The sequence below is a fragment of the Ornithorhynchus anatinus genome, unplaced genomic scaffold (genome assembly GCF_004115215.2).
Source record: "Ornithorhynchus anatinus isolate Pmale09 unplaced genomic scaffold, mOrnAna1.pri.v4 scaffold_264_arrow_ctg1, whole genome shotgun sequence".
Classification (NCBI taxonomy): Eukaryota; Metazoa; Chordata; class Mammalia; order Monotremata; family Ornithorhynchidae; genus Ornithorhynchus; species Ornithorhynchus anatinus.
The window spans coordinates 631733-658572 of record NW_024396743.1 but is presented as its reverse complement, the minus strand read 5'-3'; the positions used below and the strand labels follow the sequence as shown (position 1 = coordinate 658572).

Below are 26840 nucleotides of genomic sequence, written 5' to 3'. Positions count from 1 at the left end.
CAGTGGTATTTATTGGGTGCTTACTGGGCACAGTGCACTCTGCTCAACACTGAGAAAAGTACAGTCTAATAGCATCCTGCCCACAAGACACTCACAGTCTACAGGGGGGAGATTGGCATTAAAATAAATTACAGATAGCGGAAATAGTAAACTACAGGCACTCCCTCTGTCTGTTCATGTGAGGCGTGGGTCAGACTTGGAGCCGGGAGGTGTGTTATGGAGCCAATTGTGGGGTTTGGGGGGTGTTTTTTTGCACCTTCCCTTCTCCCCGTTCTTTCTTCACGGCTGGTCTCTCCACGGTATCTTGGGAAGCTGGGAAACCCCAGACCGTACCGAATAAAAGAACGCTTCCATATGTGCCGTCTAGGTCTCTGTTTAAAACCACCGAGACCCGCTACGTCTGAGGATTCATACACCCGAGGGTTAGGCGGTGAGGCCTTTGAGGAAATTGAAGCCCGAAGATCTAGACCACAGCGCTGACCCAAGTGAGGCCTTGGGGCCTGTGGACAATCTCCATCCCTCTAGCTGTAGAATTTAGGTTTGGCTTTGTTTTTCCCTCGGGGCCTGCTTTGAATGGGCCTCTCCATTCATTCGATCGTATTCATCGAGCCAAGACGGTGTGCGGAGCACTGTACCGAGCACTTGGAAGGGTACCACTGTACCGAGCACTTGGAAGGGTACGGTAGAACGATAAAGCGATACATTCCCTTCCCACCAGGAGGTTACGGTCTGGAGGGGGGAGCTGGATGGGCCTGGATGCTGGAGATGGGGGACCTGACCCTCGCCTCCCTACTTAAGATGGCGGCGGCAACATCTTCCTCAACATGAGGCCGAAACAACGGGGGGGTCTCAGGATCCCCGGGTGCCCGACCCCTTCCGAGAAAGCGTCTCCTCGAAGGGGGCCGGGCGGGGGTCCCGGTGGTCGTTACACGGTGGGGGTGCCTTGGGAGGAGGCCAGGGCCCCCAAAGTGACCTTGGGGGACGGTCGGGGGGCTTCGGGGCGGAAAGGGCCGCCCCTGGGATGGGGAGGGTCAGCCGGGGCCGCGTGGGGGAAGACCGTGTGGTAAAACGTTTCCCCCGGCCCGGATGGGGGGGGGACCGTGCCCCTCCCGGGGCCGGGGCGCCCTCCGGGGGGTGGGCCCCGCCACCCTCGGGGCCGGGCGGCTCCGGTGGGGGCCGCCGGAGGCCATTTTGATTCTCTTCAGCACGGAGGAGGACAATACGGCCCCGCCCCGCGCCGAGCGCGCCCCCGGCCGGCCCCAGGCGCGCGCCCGCGCTCCTTCCCGCCTCCCCGGCCGGAGCCCGGCCGCGCCGCGGGCGGGAGCTTATGTAAGCGTTGCGCGCTCCCGCGCAGCGGGGGCCAATCAGCGGCCCGGCCGGCGCGTGCCCGCGCACGCAAGGGACGCCGGGCGTGCGCGCTCCCCCCGCCGTCGCCTCCTCCGCCTCCTCCTCCTTCTCCTCTCCCCTCCTCCTCCTCCTCGTCCTGCTCCTCCCGGCGCCGCCGCCGCCGCCGCCGCCGCCGCTCCTCGTCGGTGCGGACCTGCTGCCCCTTTGTGAAGCGGCGGCCGAGGAGACCCGGGACTCGCCATGGCGGACGAGAAGCCCAAGGTGAGGCCGGGGCGCGGGACGACGACGCCGGCGGTGGCGGGAGCCTGAGGCGAGGGCCCCCTCCCCCCCCCCCCCCGGCCGGGCGGACAGGACCGGCCCGCCCCGCCCCGCCCCGCCCCGCTCCGGCCCGCCCCGGCCCGGACGCCCGGAGCCCCCGCGGGGCCGTCTCGGCCGGGGCCCGGCTCTCCGCGCCATTTTCCTCCCGCGCCGGCCCAGGCGCTGCCTTGCTCCCGCCCCCGGGGCCCTCGGGGCGGGGACGGGGGGCGGGCCTGGGCTCGGGGGCCCGGGCCGGGATCGAGCGTCGAACCCCCCACACCCCCCTTGGGGCCGGCCAGGTCTCCCCCCATCGATGAGGGGCGTCGAGGCCTCAGGGCGCCCGCGGGGCCCCCAACGTTTCCGGGACCTACGGGGGATCGGGAGCCCCGCGCCGCCCAGAAGCGCGCGTGTGTGTGTGCGGGTGCATCTCCCCGTGACCGCCCCCTCCACCAAAATGGGGCGGGGGGTCCGGCCGACAGCCGCAGGTAGGTCGGGGGCGGGGGGACGGTCCCTAGAGAACGGCCGCGTTGGGCGTCTCTTCGATTCCGGCCGTTGGAGACCCGGGGGTTGGGGGGTCCCCGGGGGCCTCGGCCGGGCCCCCGGAGGGATTCAGACATCCCAGACCTGTTGATCTGTGAAGTGACTTGGTTTTGGCCGGGCCCGGGGCCGCCCCGCCGCCGTATTCGATCTCCCCTCCTCGCCCTCTTCAAGCCACTTTCCTCTCTCCCAACAGGAAGGAGTGAAAACCGAAAACAACGACCACATTAACTTGAAGGTGGCGGGGCAGGATGGCTCGGTGGTGCAGTTTAAGATTAAGAGGCACACGCCGCTTAGTAAACTCATGAAAGCCTATTGCGAACGACAGGTGAGGAGCTCGCGCATTGCCACCGCGGGGGCGGTGGGGAAGATGAAGGGAGGGAGGGATGCCTTGCCTCCGTGGACAAGAGTCCAGCCTTTATGATTATACTCTAATGTGTGTCTGTGGGCTTTTTTTGTTCCTTACCGTCTTTTTTTTTTTTTTTTACCTGAAAAATGCCCCTGCCACCCTTTGTCATGCCCAAGTGCGTTAGCCATTTTTCTTCATCCTGAGAGAGACGTCAGTATTTTGACGTGAGAGACCGTAAGGTGATGCTCTTCAGCTTGCAGCAAGAAACCTCGCAGACGTTAAATAATAATGATGGCGTTTGTTAAGCGCTTACTAGGTGCAAAGCACTCTGGGGAGGATACAAGGTGATCAGGTGGTCCCACGGGGGCTCATGGTCTTAATCCCCATTTTACAGATGGGGCAACCGAGGCACAGAGAAGTTAAGTGGCTCGCCCAAAGTCACACAGTTGACAAGTGGCTGAGCTGGGATTTGAACCCATGACCTCTGACTCCCAAGCCCGTGCTCTTTCCAGTGAGCCACGCTGCTTCTCTAAAAGATACCTTCCCCTCCACCTCCCTCAGACACTGGTAGTGGATCCCCTTCGGGAGGCCTTATTACACTGGTAGTGGACCCTTCTGGAGACCTCATTATCAGTCACTGGTATCTACTGAACATTTACCATGTTCAAAGTCCGTGTACTAAACGCTTGAGAGAATACAACAGAGTTGGTAGAGACGCGCTCTGCCTACGGGGAGTTTACTACTTAGCCTCGTTTAAAACTTATAGGAGCAGAAGTCCATTTTGTCCTTAGCCTTCAAATTGTAAATGATTCCTGAAACGAGAAAGTGCCAGGAGCAGTGGGTGCGTAAATACCATTGACCGATTGATCAAGTTTACCAAGCCCATTATCGATGGAACCGCTACCCTTTCAATGGGATGGAAGAAACTCAAGACGTGAAGGGCGGCATTCTCTCAGATTGCTGCGTCCGAGATCCGCCCGGCACCTTCATAGGTGAATTTGGTACCGAAATTCAAAAAAGATTAGCATGCTTAGTTATTGTCCACCGTGAGTGGTCTGCAAAGAGCAGAAGTGGAGAAAATCAGTTTGAGATGAATAAATCCATGGTGTTTATTGAGCACTTATTTTGTGCAGAGCACTATATTAGGCGCTTTGGAGAGTCCAACACAACAAAGTTGGTAGGTATGTTCTCTGCCCTCAAGTAGCTTCCAATCTAGGGGGGACTAGAGGAGTACATTTATCCAAAATGTGGGTTCGGAGTAAAGGTAAGGGCCCGATTTAAATGGGCACCGATTAGGCAGCGAAGTCATGGTTGAGCTTCGGGTGTCGTCCTAAGGAGTGAAGAGTATTAGGCTGAACCAGTGTCGGAAGGTGAAGCCGTGAGCGGGATTTTGTTTTTCTGAAATTCTCGCAGTGTGAGGTGTCTTAGTCTGGGCCCGATTTACTTTTAATATAAATTTTTAAAAATCTGCGGAATCCCACAGCAACAAGACTTGATCATCTTGCCAGAAATCTTTCGGAGCAGCCCTCTTACCACAAAAAGTTTTCAGCTCTTGAGGGTTGGGATCAAGTGCTCCGTCTCAGGATGTGTTCTTTAAAGCTCACCTGTGATTCGAGAGACCAAATGGGATTCTCGAAGTTCTCGCTACATCATTGGGTAGATGCCCAACCCGGGTGCTCAGAAAACTCCGTTATTCACCCGAAAGCTTCACCTCTGAATCGCTCAGAATGGGGCCGTCGGTGCTTGGAGAAGTTCTCGTTCAAAACATCACCGGCACGGATGGACCGACCCCCCTCCTTCCAGGCCCCCTGCTCCCGCCCCAGCATCCCAGTAGCGGGTCACTGGCTGAGCCTTACTCGCCCACCCAAGGGGAATGCCCAACTCCCAGAAGGTCAGCGGCTCTCGACTGGTCTGCCTGAGCCCTAGAGCTGATGGTCGAGCGTTGGGGTGGTCCCCCGAGATACGGCCTGGGGAGATTAAATGGGCGGCTGACCTTTGGTTTCAGCAGGCTGGTAAGTGAAGGTGTAAGAAGAAAGGTTAAGGTCTTGATGGGGTCACCCGGAGCTGTGCACCTCTAAGTCGTGGCTTTTCCTCAGTTGAGTGGGGGAAGGGTGGAGTTGATGAAAATAGGAATTGACTTACATCCTTACTCGATTTTGTCAGGAAGCCTCGATTTGTTTTTGGGACACGTTTGCCGTTTCAGTTAACCTTGTTCCATGGCCTGGTTTAAGATGAGGGTTTCACTTTCATTTTCAGAAGGTTCATTTACATGTTTTAAAACTGTGGTTTATTTTGATTTTTGTTGTTGTTGTTACTTTTTGAACAATTTTGACACTTCATCTGGAAACCGAATCCTGATTCAGTGGTGCAGATATTAGTGAAATCAGTGAGAAGCGAACGGCCTCCAGTTACCCAGAATCTCCTCCTAACATTCTTCTCATGGTTCCCCCATCCCTCTCTCCTCACCTGTTACCTTCAAACTTCTCCTCTCTGTTACCAGATATGTTCATTCCTCAACGATCCTTTATTCACTTAACTGCACTCTTAGTGCCAGGTACAGGCTTGACTCTCTTGTTTGCTTGCAAAGAAACCAAAAGGCTAATGGGTCGGGAATCGGGTCAGCTGACTGTCCACTCCTGCTCCTATTAAGAAGGCTATTCTCTCTGGAGGTAGAGAGGCAGTTTGAGAATAAAGCTAAGAATTCCAGATGTTGAATGGGCTCTGCTTTGTCGGTATTTCAAGGAACCTCCGGAGACGGATTGAAGTGTGGGGCCCATGTCTAAAACCTGAAAAAAGCGCACCCCGTATACTCAGTGTTCCCCATTCGTGATGATTTTAAGTTAAAAAGTTCTAAAGCTTTTTGAATAAAGGCATAATTGGTCTCTCATCCACCCTGGGGGGGATAAAGGCTGGAGTGGGGAGAAATGTGTTGTCAGAATTAAGGTAAATCGAATGGCCAGAATTTTACTTCCCCCTCTGCATTTTCGTTTGCTTTTTATTGCTTAAACGGCTCTGGGTTTGAGAGGGTTTTGGGGTCTTTTTAGCTGTTTTATTAATTATTTTAATCCGTCTAGGTGGCAGTAGAGATACCGAGCTAAGCTTAGCCCCGGGCTCCGCACAGCGGAAGCGCTTAGTAAATCCGATCGAATGGACACCTCAGGTGCTCCCGAGGTGGGCTGCCTGGTTTCCTTTGCCATCTCTGCCCCCTGGGCCGAGCCGCACACACTGTTCCGGCCTCACCAAGGGAGGGAGCCAGGGAGCCTTGCCCCGCCCGGCGGCCGGCCCTGACCGTGGCGGCCGGCCCTGACCGTGGCGGCCGGCCCTGACCGTGGCGGCCGGCCCTGACCGTGGCGGCCGGCCCTGACCGTGGCGGCCGGCCCTGACCGTGGCGGCCGGCCCTGACCGCGGCCACCCTCTTCTTCAACCAGACCTTTGATCGCTCCATTTGGTAGCAAATTAAGCCGCGCCGGAACCAGCTGCAAGCTTAACTCGAAGATGAAAACGATTGAGGGAGTGCATGAGGAGTCTAGACCCCGGAGATCACCTTGGGTTTCTTATTTCTCCTTCAGAGATGAAAAACTCTGCCCCTCCGGCTATAGTGGAATACTATCATTTACATTCAAGTAGGAACACAGATTTCTTCATTTTCTTGTTGCTGTTGGTTTGGTTTTGGGGGAAGAATCTTGATAGGCCGTGGTAGAGTTGGGGGGGCGGGGGGGAGTGAGATGCTGAGAGGGAAGAGTTTTAGACGGTAGAAAAGAATTCGAGCGGAGGGGAAGGAGCCCTAAGGCACATGAGACGAAAACTGGGTTAAACGCGGGGCCCGGAGCAGAGCTAGAGGTTGGCTTTCCGTCCCCTGAAGGAGGCTTATTACTTTGAGGCCACTTGAGTTGTTTTGTGCATCAGTTACAGGGAAGAGGTTACGTGGCAAGTTGAGGTTCGGAGCACCTTTGCTTGTCTAGGCGGAGGTGACAACAGTTGTCAACTGAAATAGTCTGCCTATCAGGTATGCCGTTTCTACAGGCCCACTCCAAGAAACACTTTGGGGAAGTTTGAAAGGCAGGTGCCTTTTTTAAATATTTTTGTCCGGGTCCCTCCCTTAGAGGCCTTTAACTCTAGTTTTAGAGTGGGGGGGGCGGGGAGGGTGAAGTATAAGGACGTGAAAATGTCCTGAGGAGATTCAAGATCAGATCGCCTTGGCCTGAAGTGAACCAGAAACCAGTGCTGGGGTTTGGATGAAAGGATCTGGTGTGTGAGTTAGCTCTTTGCGATCAGGAATTGTGCCTACCGACTCAGCTGGATGGTACTTTCTAAAGCGCCCAGAGCAGGCCACTGATTGATTGAGAGTCGATACCCTGCACTTTGGCTCAGAATACTTCTGGGTAACTTTTTTTGTGCTTTTTGGAGCTGGGAGGCAGTATGACCCAGTGGAAAGCGCATGGGGCTGGGAGTCAGGAGACCTGGGTTCTAGGCCCAGTTCTGCCACTTGGCTTCCATTGGTCCCTGGGCAAGTCAACCTCTCTGAGCCTAGGTTTCCTCATCTGTAAAATGGGTCTAAAATTCTTGCTCACCCTTCCGCTTAGACTGTGAACCCGGAGTGGCCCTGGACTTTGATCCTTTTTACTTTGTGTCTTCCCCCGGTGCTCAGCACCGTACATGGTATGTAGTAAGTGCTTACCAGATACCCACACTGTTGTTTTATTCAGATATCATTGGGTAGGAGTTACTCTCGAGTGGGTTAATCTTCCCTTGTATAAAACTGGGCTATTTATTTTAACGGCAGGGATATTATGCACGTCTTAAGTGTCCGTTTTTGGACTGTGGAGTTTTCATCACGGCAGCTCCTTAGTGTTCGTTTGGGATCGGTGGATTTCTTCCCCAACCGGGAGGCATCGAAAGGCAGTGACATCTTGAGCTGCTGACGTGCCCCCAGAGGATGCGTGTGAATGAAAGTGGGGCTCGGCCCCCCTCGGGCCTGGCCAGGCCCCCGGAAAAGCTTCCTGTCGCATTGAACGGATGCTCACCCGTATCCTTTCTTGTCTCTGTTTGCCCAGGGTTTGTCGATGAGGCAGATCAGATTCCGGTTCGATGGGCAGCCAATTAATGAAACAGACACGCCCGCACAGGTAAGCGCTTTGGTGCTGACCTCCGAAGGTCTCCCCCCCCCGGGTCCCCTGCTGGAGCGAAGGGAGGCAGAATCCGCGGGCGGCCGGTCGCCTCAGAGTCGTTTGGCGGCTGGCGGACCCGGGTCCGCCTTTGGTCCCCGAACTCCCATCGGAGGGCTATGGAGGAATCCACAGAGATCCAAGGGGCGCTTGGGTCCTGGTGGACATCCCAGCTAGTCTTGATTTGTCAAAAGGCTCACGCACCTCAGTGCGAAGGCCAAAAAGCTGCCCGTGTGGATGGGCAAGGCAGCCGCTCCGAAGCACGTCGGGGTGGTGGTTGTCCTTTTTCCTGGGGTGAAGATCTGGCCAGGCGGGAGAGAACAAGTTCCGGCCCCTTTCTGGGGCGACGTGGTAGAGTCTGTGTTCGCTCCGCCCTCCTCTTTGCCCCTCTTGCCAGGGTTTTGTCCCCATCCAGCTTAGCCCAGGGCCCATTGCCGGGACCCACGCCTTTCCATGAGGAACTGCTCCCAAGTGCCGGCGAGCACTCACCTTGTCCACTCACTCACCTTGAGCATTTCCAAATCCGGGGTGCCTTTGAGCGACTGGGGCGTGGGGATGATTCCAGAGGGTTTTTTCAAGCTGGTCTAAGCCTACTGGACCAGCACGGAGAAATTTGAAAGCAGTTTTTGGAGTTTGCCACAGGGAGGCGTTTGAGACTTCCCCTTTCGGCTCCGGGATCGCAACCAGTTTAGTGTCGGCCGTTGGGACCAGTGGGGCGAGCAGTTAGGCGTCCGGGGGCCCTCGAGGGACCCGTGAATCCCTGGAGGCTTCATGCCTGCTTCACTGAAGAGTTGGTTGCTCCTGATCCTCGAGCTTCCTCTCATCTGGGGGCCCTGTGGCACGGCTCCCCAACTGCGACTCGCCACGGGCGGCCAAGGCCCGTCTGGCGTCCGAGTGAGGGAAGTCCTCGGTTCCGGCCTGATTCGTCAGGCGCGGAGGGCGCCGATTCCCAAGCTGGGGGTGGGGCCCCTCCCCGGCCGGTGGCGGAGCCTCGAGGGCCCCGGCCCGGGACTCCCGGTGGAGTGGCGGGCCCAGCCGGTGCACCCAGTGGAGGTGAAAGCCACCTTGTGTTTCTCTCCCGCTTGCAGTTGGAAATGGAGGACGAAGATACAATTGATGTGTTCCAGCAGCAGACGGGAGGCGTCTACTAGCAGGAGAGCCGTTACCTTACTCCAGGACTGTGCTCCACGCCACATTCACAATTAGAAAACCGAGATTTGGTTCTGCCACATCCTGACTACTACAGTATAGTTTTCTCTCTTCTTTGATATTTTTTTTTCTCCCCTCTCTATCTTTATTGTACATAAAGTAACTGGTGTATGTGCACAGACAGAATGCGTATTTTTTTTAACTAAATGGCCAATAGTATGTCTGGATCAACATCAACTGGAGTTGGGGAGGAGAGAGAGAGGACAAGCTGGCTCTGAGAAAACGCTCCCTGTCTCCATCTGTGGCATGCTCATTCAACTTTTATCCTTCTATTCCAGTAAGTTATTTTGCTCTCACTGTTAACAAAACAAACAAACCAACAAAAAAAAAAAAACCCTCACATACCTTGTTTAATTGGATAATTTCAATGTTTTTCTTTTTATCATTGTACAACCAAGGACGATTTTATAACTTTTTTGTACGTAGCTGTTACATGTAGGGCAGTCTCTGTCTTTAAGTAGGGGTAAATTACTCTAAAGAAATGGATCCTAGATAGTTTTCCCTTCAAAGTCAAGCGTCTTGTTGTTTAAATAAACTTCTTGTTTAAAATAAGCCGCCAACTTTCATTTTTTCCAGACAGGCGGGAGAGAAGGAATGACGTAAAAGCATCCCGGGAGGGGGGAGCGAGTTGAGGAAGAATGGCCGCCGGAAGCAGTCGAGCCGTGCGCTTGTGGGACTCGGTGTTTTCTGTTTGCGGATGGCGGGGAAGACCTGTGGCGGAGCATGAATTCTCATCCCCTTGGTCAGATGGGCTTAGTTCGGTCTGGCGATCGGAAGTGGGAAGGAACTGAAGGTGGGCCCCGGCCCTACTCTTATTTATGTGCCCTGTTTTGGACCAACATCCCTGAACAAGGAGCTGCGAGATGCCCGGCTCTCTATCGTATTTCTTGAGCTCTTATTACGTGCAAAGCATTGTTCTAAGTGCACGGGAGAGTACGGTACAACAGAATTAGCAGACGCGTTCCCTGCCCGTAATGAGCATCCAGTCTAGAGAGAGCTATGTGTGGGTGTGTGCCTGCTCAAAGCTCCAGGAACCTTTGGGAGAGTGAGTCCGCAGTGTCACGTGTGAGCAATGGCGTTTCACCTCTGAAATGTGGAGACGGTGGAGGCGGGTACGGCTTCCTTCTTAGACACAAGGGGTAGCGTCTGTGTGAGGGTCCTGCCCTTGGCAGCTTGTTCAGATTTTGGGGTCTGTAACTTACGGCTTCCTGCTTCCCCTTCTAACACCCGGCTGTTCGGGCTGCCTTGCTCAGGTCTGGTTGAGTGAAATTGCTTTATACATTCGGATTTAACGAACTGGGGTGTTGAGGAAGCACCTGTGATGTGCGGAAGCCCTGTGATCAACCCAAAATAGCAGATAAGACACTGTCCCTGTCCCATACTGGGCTCCCAATCTACTTCTCCGCATTTTCTAGAGTTTTTGCTTTATTTTCCTCTCTGATAAAGGTACCCCGAATGAGTGCTGTGAGGGACCCCGAAGCTTAAAGTGGAAAAAATTCTCTAGCTGTTTGTGGTGCTGGTGGGTAATGGGAGAGAGACAAATCGGGGAGCAAGCTGAGTCCTCAAACCCTCTGCCCAGCCTTGGATTAGAATATCATTAGAAAATCAAGAATCTGTTCTAGGTTTGGTAGGCCAGGTCCCCCTACGCTGAAGGTCACTAATGCAGTGACATTTCACACCATTCTGTTCATTCAATAGTATTTATTGAGCGCTTACTATGTGCAGAGCATTGTACTAAGCGCTTGGAGTGAACAAGTCGGCAAAAACAATGGCAATAAATAGAGTCAAGGGGAAGAACATCTCATAAAAACAATGGCAACTAAATAGAATCAAGGCGATGTACCTTTCATTAACAAAATAAATAGGGTAATGAAAATATATACAGTTGAGCGGACGAGTACAGTGCTGAGGGGATGGGAAGGGAGAGGGGGAGGAGCAGAGGGAAAGGTGGGGATAAGAGGATTTAGCTGTGGAGAGGTGAAGGGGGGGTGGTAGAGGGAGAAGAGCTCAGTCTGGGAAGGCCTCTTGGAGGAGGTGAGGATTCTGTTCTTCAGGAGTATAGCCTCTATTCCATTTGAATCTGGGTTTTGTTTGGGGAGTTAGTCACTGTGACAGATGATGCCATTGAGTCAAATCCTTTCAAGCAAAGTGGCCTCGTGGATAGAGCAAGGACCAGGGAGTCAGAAGGACCTGTGTTCTAGTCTCGGCTCTGCCACGTGTCTGCTGCGTGTCCTTGGCCAAGTCACTTAACTTTTCTGGTAACAATGTGAAAAACGGGGATTAAGACTGGGAGCCACATGTGGGACGGACTGCGTCCAACCCGATTTGCTTGTACCTACCCCAGCTCTGAGTGCAGTACCTGGCCCGTAGTAAGCGCTTAAGAAGTACCACAGTTATTATTTAAACTTATCCTTCCTAAACTTGGGATAATGGCTGGATAGGTATTTTGTGTTTTTTTTTTACTAGTCTGCTAAGGTTTTGAAGTGTACTTAATAAGCGCTTCAGAAGTACCAGTTGTTATTTAAACCTATCCTTCCTAAACTTGGGATAATGGCTGGATAGATTTTTCTTTTTTATTAGTCTGCTAAGGTTTTGAAGTGTACTTATTGGTAGGTGTAGGGAGAGGAAAGAGGCTGCGGCTTGTGAAGTGAAAGGGACCCGAGCCAGAGCGTACTTTTTGAGGAAGGAAGGCAGGGCCATTCCCCTCCTGCCCTCTCAGACCACGTGCCTGCCACTTGACCTTGAATTTCAACCCCAAACATCCTCAATCTAACCAAGTTTGCTTATTCCATAATAGATGAAGGAGGAAGGGGATGCTCTGCCAGAGTTTGGCGAGTCAGGGCCTGCAGCTTACGACACCTGGTCTCGCTAAGCCCCGGCCTTGGGGTTCAGACGGGCCGACGAGGCTAAGGCCGCGATGGAGACAAGTCAGCCCCCGGAGGAACTCGGAGCTCCCATCTTTCTCAAGCGCCGTGCTTTTGAAATGGCTCCTTAAAGGTACCTGCTTGGGCCACTCCAAGCTCACGATACTTTGAAGTTGGTCAGTTTTCAGAAGAGTCTCAGAAAACAGGTTCAAGAGCCAAAAGCTGCTTTTGTCTCAAAGGAGGGCTGATTGAAAATGGGGAAACTTTGGGTGTTTTAATGCGGATGGTGGAAGGTGGGTGGATGGACAGACATATCGTCCCTTGACGGGATCAACATTCACGGATCCTGAATGATTTAATACCCCCAAGCTTTTAAAACCAATAGGTGATTTTTGTTCATTTAACTGTAAATTTTTGGAAGAGGTTCGTTATTGAAAGGGGGGTTTTTTTGCACTTTCATTGAGAATGATTCAGTAATCACAACTCTATTCCAAACCTGCATTTTTTTTTCCCACTCAGCCCAAAATAAATCTGGAAATCTCTTTCTCTTCATTAAGTGGAGTGGCCCTTGAGGTGTCAACCCCTGGGCCTTCACCCTCATTGTGCTCCAGTGTTAACTGCCTACTGGGCTCTGGTTATCCCTGCGACCCTTCCCCCAGTGGTATGTACTGAGCACCTACTGTTTGTGCCTTCTCTCCATCAGCAGACCGAAGAACAACTCTTCTGTTTGCAAAGCCTTCTGTTTGCAAAGCACCGCGCCAAGTCCTTGGGAGAGAACAAAAGGAGAAAAACGCCACAGTCTCTGTCCTCAAGGAGCTGACGGTCTACTGCACTTGGCTTGCCTTTGGGAGCGCCCTTTAAGGATGGTCAAATCTCAGGCCCTGCAGGTTCCCAGCGGGGGAGGCAGGTGCTTTCTGTGCCTCAGTCTCTGTGGCCACCATCCCTGCCCACCTGGCCTTGGGGGGACCCAGGGGATTCTGCCAACATACCAGGTGAGTTTGCCCTATGCTCCTGACTGGTGATGGGTGTTCCCATCTGCCTCGGTTCACCTGTTGGTACCAAAGCGGGCAGATGCCTGTCCTGTTTGCAAAACGAAATGAGGGAGGAAGCAGTTTCACATCCCCGGAAGCAGGAGGCTGGGTATAACGAGGTAGCAGTCGGACCCTCATGAGCTGGGGTTATTTCCCTGTGTCCCCCACCCAGATCCCCTGAATGTCAAGGCAAGGCATGTGTTTTTTGTCAGAGTCCTTGGCAGTGCCGACTCCCTCCCCAGGACTTGGGTTCTAATCCTAGCTTTGCCACTGGTCTACTTGCAACCTTGGGCAAGTCACTTCACTTCTCTGTGCTTTTTTTACAAAAATGGGGATTAAGATCGTGACCCCTCCAAGTGGAACATGGGATTATGTACAACCTGATTTCCTTGTATCCAACCCAGCGCTTAGAACAGTGCTAGGCACATAGTAAGCCCTTAACAAAAACCGTAACTATTATTATTCTCTTCTGGACTGCGAGCCCATTGTGGGCAGGGACTGTCTCTCTCTGTTGTTGAATTGTACTTTCCAAGCACTTAGTACAGTGCTCCGCACACAGTAAGCGCTCAATAAATACGATTGATTGAATGAATGAATGAATGAGTGCTTAACAAATATCATTAAAAAAAAAAAGTGCCTACACTGCCGCTGGGTCCCAAAACAGCAGCAGCAGGGACGGGAGTCGGTTTAATAGTGACTTTGGGTTGCAGGCCTGGGTAGGGATTGACCACCCCTTACTGCCCTAGAGCAGCGGACCCTAAATCCAAATGAAATGTCCCACCCTCTTCTCCAGCCCCCTCCTTTGGCCCCAGCCTGAAGCTTTCGCATCTCACTTCACACTGTTTTGTTCTCTCATCTCAGCGAGAGAAAGAATCCCTATTTTCACTCTCAGAGGAAAGAAACACTTCCCTCAAGCTGTTGCAAGAAATCGGCCAAGTAGGTTCGGGCCTGGGGCCTCATTTCTCCAGACGTGTAACTCCTCTCCTCCAGCAAGAGTGGAGCGAAACCTGCTGGGCTCTCCAAGGTAGGCCGGTGACTAGCCTTTTAAGGACAGAGGCGGTCAGATGAGTAGCTCTATCCTGGACCGCAGCTCTCTGCCATAAAAACAGAGGGGAAAGGAGCCCCAAAACTCACTGCCCAAAAGCCTCGACACTTGGCAGCTATCGACGGATCGAGCGACAGCTGCAGAGACCCCCACAGCAACTGTGAGCTCCCATAAGTGAGTTCCAAGCCCCTTCCTGTCTCACCCAGCCCCCTTCTAGTTCAACGGGGCCTCTGCCGCATGGCCTAATGGATAAAGCACTGGCCTGGGAGTTAGGAGATCATGAATTCTAATCCTGGCTCCATCACTTGTCTCCTGCGTGACCGTGGGCAAGTTGCTTCACTTCTCTGGACCTTGGTTTCCTCATCTGTAAAATAATGGGGGCTAAGACCTTGAGCCCCAAGTGGGTTAGGGACTGTGTCCAATCTGTTTCGCTTGTATCCACCCCAGCACTTAGTACAGTGCCTGGCACAAAGTAAGCGTTTAGCAAATACCCTCATTATTATTATTATTATTATTATTATTATTATTATTATTATTATCTGTTCTGCCCAGGCCAGTAGCAGTAACGTACTGAGCCCCTCCTGAGTGCAGTGCACTGAACTAAATGCTTGGGAGATAGTACAGCAGCATAAGGCATGTTCCTTGCCCACAAGGAACTGGCCCACTAATGGGGTGACAGACATAGAAATATCAAATGCATTTATATCTAAGGTGGACATAAATAAGTACGTAAGTGCCAGCAGCCGCCAAAGGGTTGATGAATCGGGGAGAGCTGTGGTCCGGCAGATCTGGGAGGCTTGGGGGGGAGGGAATTCCAGGCAGGGGTTAGTACATGGAATTTTTCAGCCCAAGCGATTATGCGATGGTTGGAGAATGAATCTCAGTAACCACCAGCCTCCCTTGAATCCTAAGTTTGGCTCTTGCAGCTGCTCATTCTTCCCAGAGAGAGAAGAGTAATTCCTTATGTTAGAATCTGTCTCCCCTGCTAGATTGGGAAGGTCCTCAAGGTGCGGGTTTACTCCCTCTGAGCTGTACTCTCTCCAGCACTTTGTGGGCACCGGAGAAACATGATTGATTAATCGATGGGTTTCCTGAGATAGTTGAATGTTCGATGAGAGTCCGGGAGGCTCGTGGAGCGATCGGTCACCGGGACCCATGAGATTTGCTTCTTGAGACGGGGAGGTGAGTGCTGCAGACTGGGCCAAAGTCACACCTGTGGCTGACCAGGCTAGTCGACCTCGTGGCTGCCTGAGACTCACTGCATTCTCTCAGAACACGGTTTCCCCATACAGGCTGCCATTATTTCAGGAATAGTATTTCCTGAGTCCCTCCTGGGTGCACTGCACACTGGGAGAGCACAAAAGAACAAAGAGATTCGATCCCTGCCCTTAAGGAGCTTACCTTCTAGTTGGGGAGACAGACACAAACGACAAAAGAGGAGAAAAGAGAAATGGATCTGAGGGTGTTTGGCTTTGAGAGAGGCTCAAGGAGTGACGGTTAAAATATTTACCCAGTTAAGTGATGCTGGATGTTATAAAGGATATACAGATTCATGACCACAACCCTCTGGGGCAGCATTCTGAGGCGTGATACAATGCTTAGCTTTTTATTGTGCTTTTCAAAGGAGGGGTTTTTTTTGTTGTTGTCCTGGAAACCCTGGAGGGAGATGACAGTTGGGTGGGAAGAGGGTTTCCAGCTCAATTTATAAAGATTGGAGATTTAAACAGAGGCCTGAGGTGGACTGACCCATCCCCATCCCCACCCCTCCTCCACCCTGGGGTCAGGATGACTTCCAAACATAGCAGCAGTGAACGTCTCAAAGTGGAAGGAGCACAGGCTTGGGGGTCAGAGGACCAGGGATTTAAACCCAGCTCCGCCATTTGTCTGCTGTGTGACCTTGGGCGAGTTATTTCACTTCTCTGTGCCTCAGTTACCTCATCTGTAAAATGAGGATTAAGACTGCGAGTCCCATGCGGGACAGGGACTGTGACCAACCTGATAATCCTACCCGAGTATCTCGCAGCTACACCGGTGCTTAGGACAGTACCTGACATGTAGTAAATGCTTAACAAGTACGATTAAAAAAAAAAAAAAATCAATGACACACGAGGCCTATAGACTGTAAGCTCTTTATGGGCAGAGACCGTGTCTACCAACTCTGTTATGCCGTTGTACTGTACTATTCCAAAGGTTTAGTGCTCCAGTGCTCAGCACCCAGTAAGTGCTCGATAAACATGATCGATGGATGGATGTAGCCGATGTCACGGCTCTACACCGAGGTGTCAAATTCCGATCTGCATCGGGTCTGCGTTTCCCAGCTTTCAATAACAACTGAGCCCGTCAACGGGCAGGGTTTGTCTCCATCTGTCGCCGGGGTGTCCGTTCCAACCGCTTAGCCCAGTGCTCTGCCCCTAGGAAGCGCTCAAGAAATACGATTGAATGAATTGAACGAATGACGATGATAATGATGGTGTCGGTGAGGCGCTTAGTATGGGCCCGCGGTGTTCTCGGCGGCACCGGGTTGGGGGGGGGGGGCGGCGAGGGAGCCCCCGGGCCCCGTCCGATGAGTCGATCGATGGGATCGATCGAGCTGCTCCTGCGTGCCAAGCCCCGTTGGAGGCGTTGCGGGCCCTCAGCAGGTGGGGGTCGCCCGGGTCAGAGGGGCCCTCGGAAGGGAGCGGGCGGGCGGTGCCGGAGAAAGCCGAGGCCGAAGGCGAGGAGGGGTGGGGCCTCCGGGCTCGGCCAATGGCGGCGCGGCGGGGGGCTGAGCGGCAGCCCGGGCGGCCAATAGGACGGGGGCAGTCCGTTTGAATGGCCCAATGCGGGCGGCGCCGGGGGGCGGGGCGAGGGCGGCTATAAAGGCGGGGGGCGGCGGCGCGGGGAGGTTGAGGGCGGTTGACGGCCGTTGCAGCAGCTGTCGGCCGCCCGTCCGTCCGCAGCCCCGCTCCCCGCCATGACCACCACCACCACCTTCAAGGGCGTCGACCCCAATGGCAGGAACAGCTCCCGGTGAGCCCGGCGCCGGCGGCCGGTCCTGGGGGGGGGGAGGAGCGGGGCTTCCCGGCCCACCCCCTGCCGCCCGGGAAATGGAGGCCGGGCCGCCGACGAGGGACGGGCCGGGGAGGGCGGCCGGGCTGGGGGCTAACAAAGGGAGAGCCGGCCCCACCCCCGCCCCCGGCCCGGCCCGGCCCGCCCCCAGCCAGCCCGCGGCCGCCGCGACTGACGGGGCTCCTCCGGCCCGGCCCCAGGGTGGGGCCGACACGTCCATTGTCTCTCCCGGAGCCGACTCCGGCCTCGGCTCCGCTCCGGGAGGCGTCGGGGGCCCGGCGGGCCTCTCCCCCAGCCCCCCGCCTGCCACATTGTGCGGCGTATTGTGCTCTGCCGCTTTAAATGGCCGGAGGCGGCGGGCGGGGAGCGTGCGCGGGGCTGGGCCCGGCCTCCCGGCCTCCCGGCCTCCGCCGGCCTCCACCCCCGGCTCCGCCCCGCTTCCCCCGACCCCGGGCCGGGTGGGGGGCGTCCACCGTCGGCCGTCGGGGCCGCCGAGCCGCCCCCGCCCCTCCCTCCTCCCGGCACCGGGGCGGGGGCGAGGACGGGAGACACCTCGGGAACAAAGGCTCCAAACGAGGCGGTGGGGCGGCCTCCGGCCCGGGGGCTCCCCACACGGCGCGGCCCGACGGGCGCCTGCCCCGGGGCCTCGGAGACGGGGACTGCACCGTGTCCTCTAACTCTTCTGTGCTCTCCCCTGACCGGTGGACCGCGCTCAGCCCCCGGGAAGGGCCTCGGCCGATACCGTCGATTGATCGAGATGCCTGGAAAAAAGGGACGACCCCCAAGTCTCCCTGCAACCGAACGGCCCTTGGGCCTCCCCACCCTCCGGCCGGGTTTGCCCATCGGCGGCCTTGCATCCCAGCCGGAGGACCTTGTGTGTCTGTCACACGTACATATATGGTCCGGAGATGCCCCTGGGGCCCTTCCTGTAAGCCCGCTGTAGGCGGGGAACGCGTCCACCGATTCCGCTGGTGTGTCCTCCCCCGAGGGCGTCGTCCCCAGGTGTTTCGCCCCTAGTAAGTGATCGATAAATGCCATCGACTGATGGCCTTCTGGGTCAAATGCAATGCCACGGATGGGGGAATTTGCATATATATATTTGTGTGTGTGTGCGTGCGTGTGGAGAGAAAAAGAGACAAATGTGGAACGTTAGGTGATCTGCTTGACCGGCTAGGGGCTAGCGGCAACCAGCTCCCGACACAGCCGTGGGACGGCACTTGGGTCTCTGGCCGCCCGGTAGGCCGGGGTTTGGTTTTGCAAGCAGCCTGCCCATATTTGGTGCCGCCGTCGCTCCGATGGGACCCGGGGCCGTGGGCACCAAGGGGCCGGTTCCCTAAAGTGACGGTGGGTACGTTCTGTCCCTCGCAGGGTGCTGCGCCCTCCGGGCGGTGGGTCCAACTTCTCCCTGGGCTTCGACGAGCCTAAAGAGCAGCCGGTGAGAAGGAACAAGATGGCGTCCAACATCTTTGGGCCCCCAGAAGAAAACCCCCCTTCTTGGGCCAAGTCGGCAGGTACGGCCCCGACCCGATCGTCTCGGTTATCGTGCGGGGCGGGGGCCGCTGGTGCCGCCCGCCCGGGCCTGCCGCGGTTGCGGCCGAACCCTATGAACTGCCCCCACGGCAGATTTCTGGGCGGGAGGCTGGGGAGCGGAGCTGAGGCCCGTTTTCACCCCGGGGTCTTGATGCTTCCTCAACAGGCCCCGGGCGCATCTGTGGTCGCCCAGAAAGTCCACAACAGAGACCGGAGCAATGAGCTTTGGGGGACGGGAGTGAGGAGGAGGGGCGGGGCTGGCACTATCCACTGCAAGAGGGCACTTGCGGCGGGCAGGGAACGGTCCAAGTGTTTTGGCCTCAGCCACGGTGGGGAGGGGGAACGAGGGCTTCCTCTCCCCCATTTCCCCGGTGCTCAGAACCCTCTCCATCTCGAGGAGCCAAGGCCAGCGGTGATAAGGAGGACCCCGAGCCCCCCGCGCTCCAGAGAAGAAACTCGTCCGAAGCGAGCGCCGGAGACTTCCTGGACCCGAAGGTCAGTGGGCCTCTCCGCCAGCCGGTGCCACCCATCCTGGAATCCTCCCTGCACCCGGAGGTCCCGGCGATGCTCGGTGGTGCCTGGCCTCGAGCCTCTGGGAAGTGGTACTTTCTATCCAGAGCGTTCTCCTTTGCGGATGTGGTCGCCCAAAATGGCATGAGCTCGTGTTTTGGGGAGGCATCTGTTGAGTGGCGTGAGGGATCTGTGCAGGCCTCTCTGTTGTCTGCACGCATCATACATCCACTTCCTCTCCCCCTGTCACGGAAGAAGTACTTCCTTGCCCCCTGACGCAAGCTGTGTACTGTCAGATACTGCTCACTCTGTGTGTGTGTGTGTGTGCATTTTGTGCGTGTGTTTTCCTCCCCTTGGGAACCCAGTTCTGGGGAGCGGCCTCACCTTGAGGAGTTGGGTGGTCTCTGAGGATTCCCGAGTGCTAGAATAGCACAGCCGAGGACCACAAGCGGACAGATGCGGAGGGAGCGGGTAGGCAAACCATCAATTCGGCAAACACTGGGTCTCCATTTACTGAGTTGGGTGTCTCCAGAGAGGGAAGGCCTGCAGGGTGTGGCTCTGGCAGGCAGCTCGCTCCGAATGGGCTCCAGAACCACTTCCGGGCTTGCCGCCGTTCTCGTGCTCCAAGGCGCCGCTGCCCAGCTTCTTTGTTGCAAACCCCAGCTCCGCTGGCAGCTGTGTCGGGCAAGGCTGACTGAGACCGCGAGAGCGGCAGGGGGTTGGGGAGCCTCGGCACAGAGGCCGAGAGGGGCCACCCCCCGGGGTGGGTCGAGCCGGGGTTTTGCGAGCAGCGTTCTGTGCCGGGGCCGACGCAGCGGCCCTGGGAACGGAAGTCCGCCCGCGCTGTCTGGGCAAGCCGGGCCCTTGAGCTGTGGGATCCCTCCTGGATGGAGATAATTCTTTCTGATCCTCTTCTTCCCGTCTTTTCTAGGGAGAAGCTGGCATCCACGGTGAGTGCCTGACTTTACATCTGGCTGCGTGGCGGGCGGGGGCCTGGGACCTTCCAACTGGTCCTTTCTGTTGGGGGGAGGTGGGAGCGAGGGGGCGGGACCGAGCTCCTTGTGCCGCTTCAAGATGGTCAAGGCGGGTATTGTTGGTGTTCAGCTGGTGCCAGTGTGTTTCCCAAGTGTTGATGGACCGAGCCACTCCGGCCCAGACAATGGAGCTGGTTCAGCAGGGCCGCGGTCCTCCAAAGGCACAGAGCGGGGTGGGCGGGCCGGGGCCACCTGGGGTCCGGCGGCTCTCGAGGCGCTTAGCCGGCACGGACGGTCGGGCTCGATCTTTTTGGAATCTCACTGAGGCCGTGTTCCCTTGAGGCTCGGGAGAAAACTGTGGTGGTCATTTCTGGACTTGCCCCGGGCTCGGTCCCCGAAGCATTTAACCTTACCTAATGTCGCCACGGGAAGCTCCCTCAGTTTCCCCCGGCCATTGTGGTAGTGGGGAGCCTTGAGCCCTGCTGGCCGGTGCTGGAGACTGTATCGTTCCTCTCCCGAGGTGGTAGGATAATTCTTGGCCAGTCGGTTCAACCCTGACCAACTCCCTATCCTGGCCGCTTTCTCCCGGGTGTGCCCAGAACGCCCCGAGCCACGTGGTGGAGGCTGGCCAGGAGCTTGGGCCGCAGGCTGGTCAACCTCAAGTCTGGGTACCCGTTGGCAGTGCTGGTGCACTAGCGGATAATAATAATTATGGTATTTGTTAAGCGCTTACTATATGCCAAGCATTGTTCTAAGCGCTGGGGTAGATACAAGGTGGTAATAATAATAATGATGGGATTTGCTAAGTGCGTACTATGTGCCGAGGACTGTTCTAAGCGCTAGGGTAGATAACAAGATAATCAGGTTACCCCGCGTGAGGCTCACAGACTTAATCCCCATTTTACAGATGAGGGAACTGAGCCCTTGAAGTTGTGGCTTGCCCAAGGTCACACAACAGATAAGTGGTGGAGTCAGAATTAGAACTCACCTTCTCTGACTCCCAAGTCCATGGTCTTTCCACTAAGCCAAGCTGCTGCAAGCCATTTGAGAGGCTAGTCTAGAAATACACAGGGGGTGGACCCCTCTCCTGGGGCTGTTCTGCTTTCCAGCCCCAGGGCCCACGGGGGATCCTGCCCGGCTTCAGTCCCGGGGAGGATCATAGGAAAAACCCTCAGGCTCAGAAGGGGGACAGAGGGGAGGAGGGTCCAGCTGTGGTGCCCAGTTGGCAGGGGCCAGAGGGACAGAAAGGGAATGGAGCGGGAAACCTTTTGGGGCTGTGGGGTCTTGGCAGCCCCCCTCACCACCATAACTGGTGAAGGGGTCTGGGCAGGATCCCCCGGCCGGCTCGCCTTCCCTGGGGTGGAGGTGGGGGGTGGTCCCTTGGGGTGAGTGGGGTTGGGAGGCCCCGGGAGGGGAGGAGCATAGAGCCAGACTCTGTCCCCCTGGTCTAAGGACTCCAAGGACTGGAGGTGGCTCACAGAGCCTCCCTTCCTCTTTTCATTCATTCATTCAATAGTATTTATTGAGCGCTTACTATGTGCAGAGCACTGTACTAAGCGCTTGGAATGAACAAGTCGGCAACAGATAGAGATAGTCCCTGCCGTTTGACGGGCTTACAGTCTAATCTGGAGAGACGGACAGACGAGAACGATGGCAATAAATAGAGTCAAGGGGAAGAACATCTCGTAAAAACAATGGCAACTAAATAGAATCAAGGCGATGTACAATTCATTAACAAAATAAATAGGGTAATGGAAATATATACAGTTGAGCGGGCGAGTACAGTGCTGTGGGGATGGGAAGGGAGAGGTGGAGGAGCAGAGGGAAAGGGGGAAAAGAGGGTTTAGCTGTGGAGAGGTAAAGGGGGGGGGGGTGGTAGAGGGAGTAGAGGGAGAAGAGGAGCTCAGTCTGGGAAGGCCTCTTGGAGGAGGTGAGTTTTAAGTAGGGTTTTGAAGAGGGGAAGAGAATCAGTTTGGCGGAGGTGAGGAGGGAGGGCGTTCCGGGACCGTGGGAGGACGCGGCCCGGGGGTCGACGGCGGGATGGGCGAGACCGAGGGACGGCGAGGAGGTGGGCGGCGGAGGAGCGGAGCGTGCGGGGTGGGTGGTAGAAAGAGAGAAAGGAGGAGAGGTAGGAAGGGGCAAGGTGATGTAGAGCCTTGAAGCCTAGAGTGAGGAGTTTTTGTTTGGAGCGGAGGTCGATAGGCAACCACTGGAGTTGTTTAAGAAGGGGAGTGACATGCCCAGATCGTTTCTGCAGGAAGATGAGCCGGGCGGCGGAGTGAAGAAGAGACGAACGGGGCGAGAGAGGAGGAAGGGAGGTCAGAGAGAAGGCTGACACAGTAGTCTAGCCGGGATATAACGAGAGCCTGTAGCAGTAAGGTAGCCGTTTGGGTGGAGAGGAAAGGGCGGATCTTGGCGATATTGTAAAGGTGAAACCGGCAGGTCTCGGTAACGGATAGGATGTGTGGGGTGAACGAGAGAGACGAGTCAAGGATGACACCGAGATCGCGGGCCGGAGAGACGGGAAGGATGGTCGTGCCATCCACGGTGATAGAGAAGTCTGGGAGAGGACCGGGTTTGGGAGGGAAGATGAGGAGCTCGGTCTCGCTCATGTTGAGTTTTAGGTGGCGGGCCGACATCCAGGTGGAGACGTCCCGGAGGCGGGAGGAGATGCGAGCCTGAAGGGAGGGGTAGAGGACAGGGGCGGAGATGTAGATCTGCGTGTCATCTGCGTAGAGATGGTAGTCAAAGCCGTGAGAGCGAATGAGTTCACCGAGGGAGTGAGTGTAAATGGAGAACAGAAGAGGGCCAAGAACTGACCCTTGAGGAACTCCAACAGTTAAAGGATGGGAGGGGGAGGAGGCGCCAGCGAAGGAGACCGAGAAGGACCGGCCAGAGAGGTAAGAGGAGAACCGGGAGAGGACGGAGTCCGTGAAGCCGAGGTGAGATAAGGTATGGAGGAGGAGGGGATGGTCGACAGTGTCAAAGGCAGCAGAGAGGTCAAGGAGGATCAGAATGGAGTAGGAACCATTGGATCTGGCAAGAAGGAGGTCACGGGTGACCTTAGAGAGAGCAGTCTCGGTAGAGCGGAGGGAAACGGAAGTCAGATCGGAGGGGGTCCGGGAGAGAATGGGAGTTAAGGAATTCTAAGCATCGATTGTAGACGACTCGTTCTAGGATTTTGGAAAGGAAGGGTAGTAGGGAGATAGGGCGATAACTGGAGGGCGAAGTGGGGTCAAGAGCGGGTTTTTTTAGGATGGGGGAGACCTGGGCATGTTTGAAGGCAGCGGGGAAGGAGCCATTGGAGATTGAGTGGTTAAAAATATAAGTTAAGGAAGGGAGGAGGGCAGGGGCGATGGTTTTAATAAGGTGAGAGGGAATGAGTTAGATGAGAAGAGGCGAGGTTGAGTGAGGGACGGCACCGTGGGCTCCTACCCTCTCTGCCGGGGGCCGGGAGCTCCGTTCGAAACCTTGCTAAGGGATCAGGGTCTCCTGGGGAAACAGAGTGGGGAGAGACCGCGTTGCTGAAGCTCCCCAGAAACATTCCAGATCCCAGACTCTCAGAGCCAAGGAACCCTTGACCATCTCGGGGAGGGTGGCACAGGAAGGGTGTGTGCTGACCTTTCTTGAAGAACACGGAGGCCATCCGTCCCATCTTGACCCGGTCGGTGATCTCCAAGGTGCAGGGAGGCCCTGGTCGCTGCGCGGATGGGGCAGGCAGTTGAGCATCCCTGAGCTGATCATTCTGCCCTGGACTGCTCAGATCTGGGCCTGCTCGGGTAGAGCAGGGCTGCTCCTGGCGGCGCGGAAGGTCGCCGTGTGGAGCCGGCCCGGTGTCGGCTTGGAGTTTGCCTGGGGCTTGACTTGGCATCACTGTGGTTAGGGGTAGAGCTAGGTGCCGGAGCTGGGGTTGGGGCAGACTGCTGGATCTGCGTGCTGGGCCATGGTCAGGTCAGCCCCATGCGGGCCACTGCAGCCTTCCAAAGGAGACTCTTTCTGACCTTTCGGGTTGGAGGGACCTGGGTGAATTCGGCGGCTGCTCTTGTGCTTGGTGGGTGCGGGGCCTGACTTGAGATGGACTGACCCTTGGGGTCACCCACCTGCCGTGAGCTGGGTGGCCGGTGGGCGGAGGGCAGACTGCATGTCCGGGGGGTGTGGGCCAGTGCAGTTGTGCAGAGGGAGCTTCTTCAGGGGTAAGCAGAGGAAAGTTCTGAGGGGGTAACTGGTGGAGTCGGACCCCTTTCCTGGGACTGGGTACTGATTGACCGCTTACCGTGGTTGAGCACTGTACTGAGCACTTGGGAGAGGACAGTAGAGTTAGCAAGCATGATGACTGACTGGCCTACCCCTCAAGGAGGTTTTAGGTGGTAAACACGTCCTGGGCAGGACATGTGTCTGCGTATTGCTGTATTGTCCTCTCCCAAGCGCTCAGTCCAGGGCTCTGCACATATTTAGCACTAAGTAAATACGACTGAATGAACAAAGGAAGAGGCAGACACTGCAGCAGGTTACAAATGGTAGAAACACCCCTGGCTGCCTGCACCTTTGTGAGCAAGGCTGGAAGGGCACGTTGCCCTTGGGGCTGTCTTCGGGATCAAGTGCGGAGCAAGGCTGGGCCCTGCGGGGTCAAGGTGCCCTGGGCAAGATGTCGTTCATTCAGTGGTAATTGAGTGCTTACTGTGCAGATCACTGGACTAAGCCCTTGGGGGAGGGTACAACAGTTGGCAAACCCATTCCCTCAACGAGCCAGCAGGCTCAGAGGGGGGGCTCAGCCTCAGTTTCCTCACCTGTGAGATGACGGCGATCCTCTCTGTCCTGCTTCACATGTGAGAAAGCTTGCTGAGGCGTGAAAGAATCCAAAGCACGCTCGATTTGAGCTAAAGTCAAAGGGCAAGAATTACACCACCCAAAAATGTCGCTCGAGTGGAAGCTCCTCTTAGGACAAGAATGGTCTGCTACCTCCTTGTCCTCTCCCAAGAGCTCAGCCCAGTAGACTGTTAGCTCCTTGAGGGGAGGGATCATGTGTACCATCTCTAGGGTACTCTCCCAGTCCAGTGCTCAGTCCAGTGCTCCGCACACAAAGCTGCTGATCAAGGGTTGGACTCACCTCGGCCACTTCCAGTTCCAAGAGGCTGACTGCCCTCTGGAGACCCCGAGATCGACCAGCTTGAAAAGCCATGTCAGGGGGAAAAGGTGGGGGGGGGGTCTCCAGGATTGAGCGTGACCATGTCCCAGGAGAAGAGGATTTGGGACTGAACTACTTTATTTTCCTCTGTTCCAGAAGAGCCAGAGTCAGAATTCCCCGCCGCCCCAGGACAGAATGAAGAGAAGCCTGTTCCCGCCGCCCCCGTCCCTAGCCCCGTCGCCCCCGCCCCGGCCCCATCCAGGAGAAATCCACCTGGGGGCAAGTCCAGCCTCGTCCTTGGCTAAGCGCCCCCCCATCCCCTCCCCCCAATCCCCACCCACCCGTCCACCTCCTCCTCCCCGTCCACCTCCTCCTCCCCGTGCTTGTGAACTGCACAACTTGAGCCTGACTGTTCATCTCCCAACATTGTTTCATTGAAGAGAAGCACTTTATGTACCACTGTCTTTTTTTAAGAACCAGCCCTCCCACCCCCCCTCCACTGTGGCCCCTCCATCTGTTCTGTCTCCCCCCCGCCCGGGTCTGCGGGATGTGGCGTAACTGTTCTCTAGAAGTAGATTTGAAGGCCCGCTTTCCCAGGCGTAGCGATGTGTTTCCAAGAATAAAAAGAGCTGATTCTCAATGTGGTTGCGGATTTTTTTTCTGGTCCAAGGTTTTTAACCAACACACGTTTTCTCCTCCCTCCCTCTCTTCTGCCGGCTGCTGTAGGGGTCCCCGGCCCTGACCCCCAGTCTCATCATCTGTAAAATGGGCATAATAGGTACTGACTTTTCCTACTTCCCAGGGATGTTGTGGTGACAGAAATGAGAAGCGAGGTGTGGTTGCCATGGAAATAAGAGCCCAGCTTTTAGAACCCGAAGTATTAAAGCAGAGTAGAAGAAGGAGGGGGCCGGCTGGCTGGCAGAACCTGCCCATCCAGCAGTCGGGAGGGGAGTGGTGGCCCAACACAGAAGCAGCGTTGCCCTAGTGGAAAGAGCGTGCGCTTGGGAGTCAGAGGACCTGAGTTCTAATTCTAGCTCGGCAATAGCCTGCCTTGTGATCTTGGGCAAGCCCCCTAGCCTCTCTATGCTGTAAGCTCTCTTTGGCTAGGGAACGTTGTCTACCAACTCCGTGGAGGTGTACTCTCCCCAAGCACTTAGTACAACCCTTTCCCCAGTGCTCCATAAATACCACTCGTCGACTGTTTTTTCAGTGCCTCATTTGCTTCATCTGTAAAATGGGGATTGAATATCTGTTCTCCCTCCTCGTTGGATTGTGACCCCTAAGTGGGACAGGGATTTACACAGAATAAGCACTTAAAAAGTACCATTTTTAAAAAAAAGGCCTCAGGAGTGTGCAGGTGGACTCCACGGCCATAGGACTCTGGGCTCGGAGGCAGGCCCCTGTCAGTCCTCAAGCTTGCAGGGAACGTCTCCTACTGATACTGTGGCTTGAGCCTTCCTGAAGCTGGTGTCCTAAAATGGAGGAAGTCCAGTCCTGTTCTTACTGGAGTTGGAGTTTCCCTGTTCCATCCTTTCCCGTGGGCCCTTCTGAGGCAAGCTGAGTCACGGGGCCACAGGGCCACGTTCCAGTGCCAGGACTGAGGCGGCAGGTAGCCATGGGGCAGTGGTCTGGCCTCACTCCAGGGAAGCCGCCTTATTGCCGCCCCCTCCTCTCCGAATCCCAAGACTCGCCTCTCTGGGCCTCAGCGTCCTCACCCTTATTATTATCCCTGCTCTCTCTCCCTCATAGACGAGGGGCCCCGTGGGGACTACGTCCGATTGGATTATCTGCCAAGCCTCAGCGTAAGTG

General features: G+C 55.9%; 2 protein-coding genes across 4 annotated transcripts; both read left to right on the top strand.

Annotated features, from left to right (window-relative positions):
• The first annotated feature begins 1275 nt into the window (after nucleotides 1-1275).
• Nucleotides 1276-9456, top strand: SUMO2 (small ubiquitin like modifier 2). Its single transcript, XM_029057043.1, has 4 exons — nucleotides 1276-1608; nucleotides 2378-2509; nucleotides 7585-7656; nucleotides 8784-9456. The coding sequence occupies exons 1-4, from the start codon at nucleotides 1588-1590 to the stop codon at nucleotides 8844-8846; spliced, it is 288 nt and encodes a 95-aa protein (XP_028912876.1). The 5' UTR covers nucleotides 1276-1587; the 3' UTR covers nucleotides 8847-9456.
• Nucleotides 9457-16721: 7265 nt separating this feature from the next.
• JPT1 (Jupiter microtubule associated homolog 1) lies at nucleotides 16722-25671 on the top strand. 3 transcript variants are annotated; one of them, XM_029056933.1, is made up of 5 exons: nucleotides 16722-16853; nucleotides 18261-18403; nucleotides 18823-18917; nucleotides 19864-19882; nucleotides 25188-25671. In XM_029056933.1, exons 1-5 carry the CDS (start codon nucleotides 16798-16800, stop codon nucleotides 25334-25336), a joined length of 462 nt encoding a protein of 153 aa, XP_028912766.1. In that variant the 5' UTR covers nucleotides 16722-16797; the 3' UTR covers nucleotides 25337-25671. The 3 variants fall into 3 exon arrangements, with proteins under 3 accessions (XP_028912766.1, XP_028912764.1, XP_028912763.1); XM_029056931.1 differs by having other exon boundaries at nucleotides 18820-18917; XM_029056930.1 differs by having other exon boundaries at nucleotides 18802-18917.
• The last annotated feature ends 1169 nt before the right edge of the window (nucleotides 25672-26840 follow it).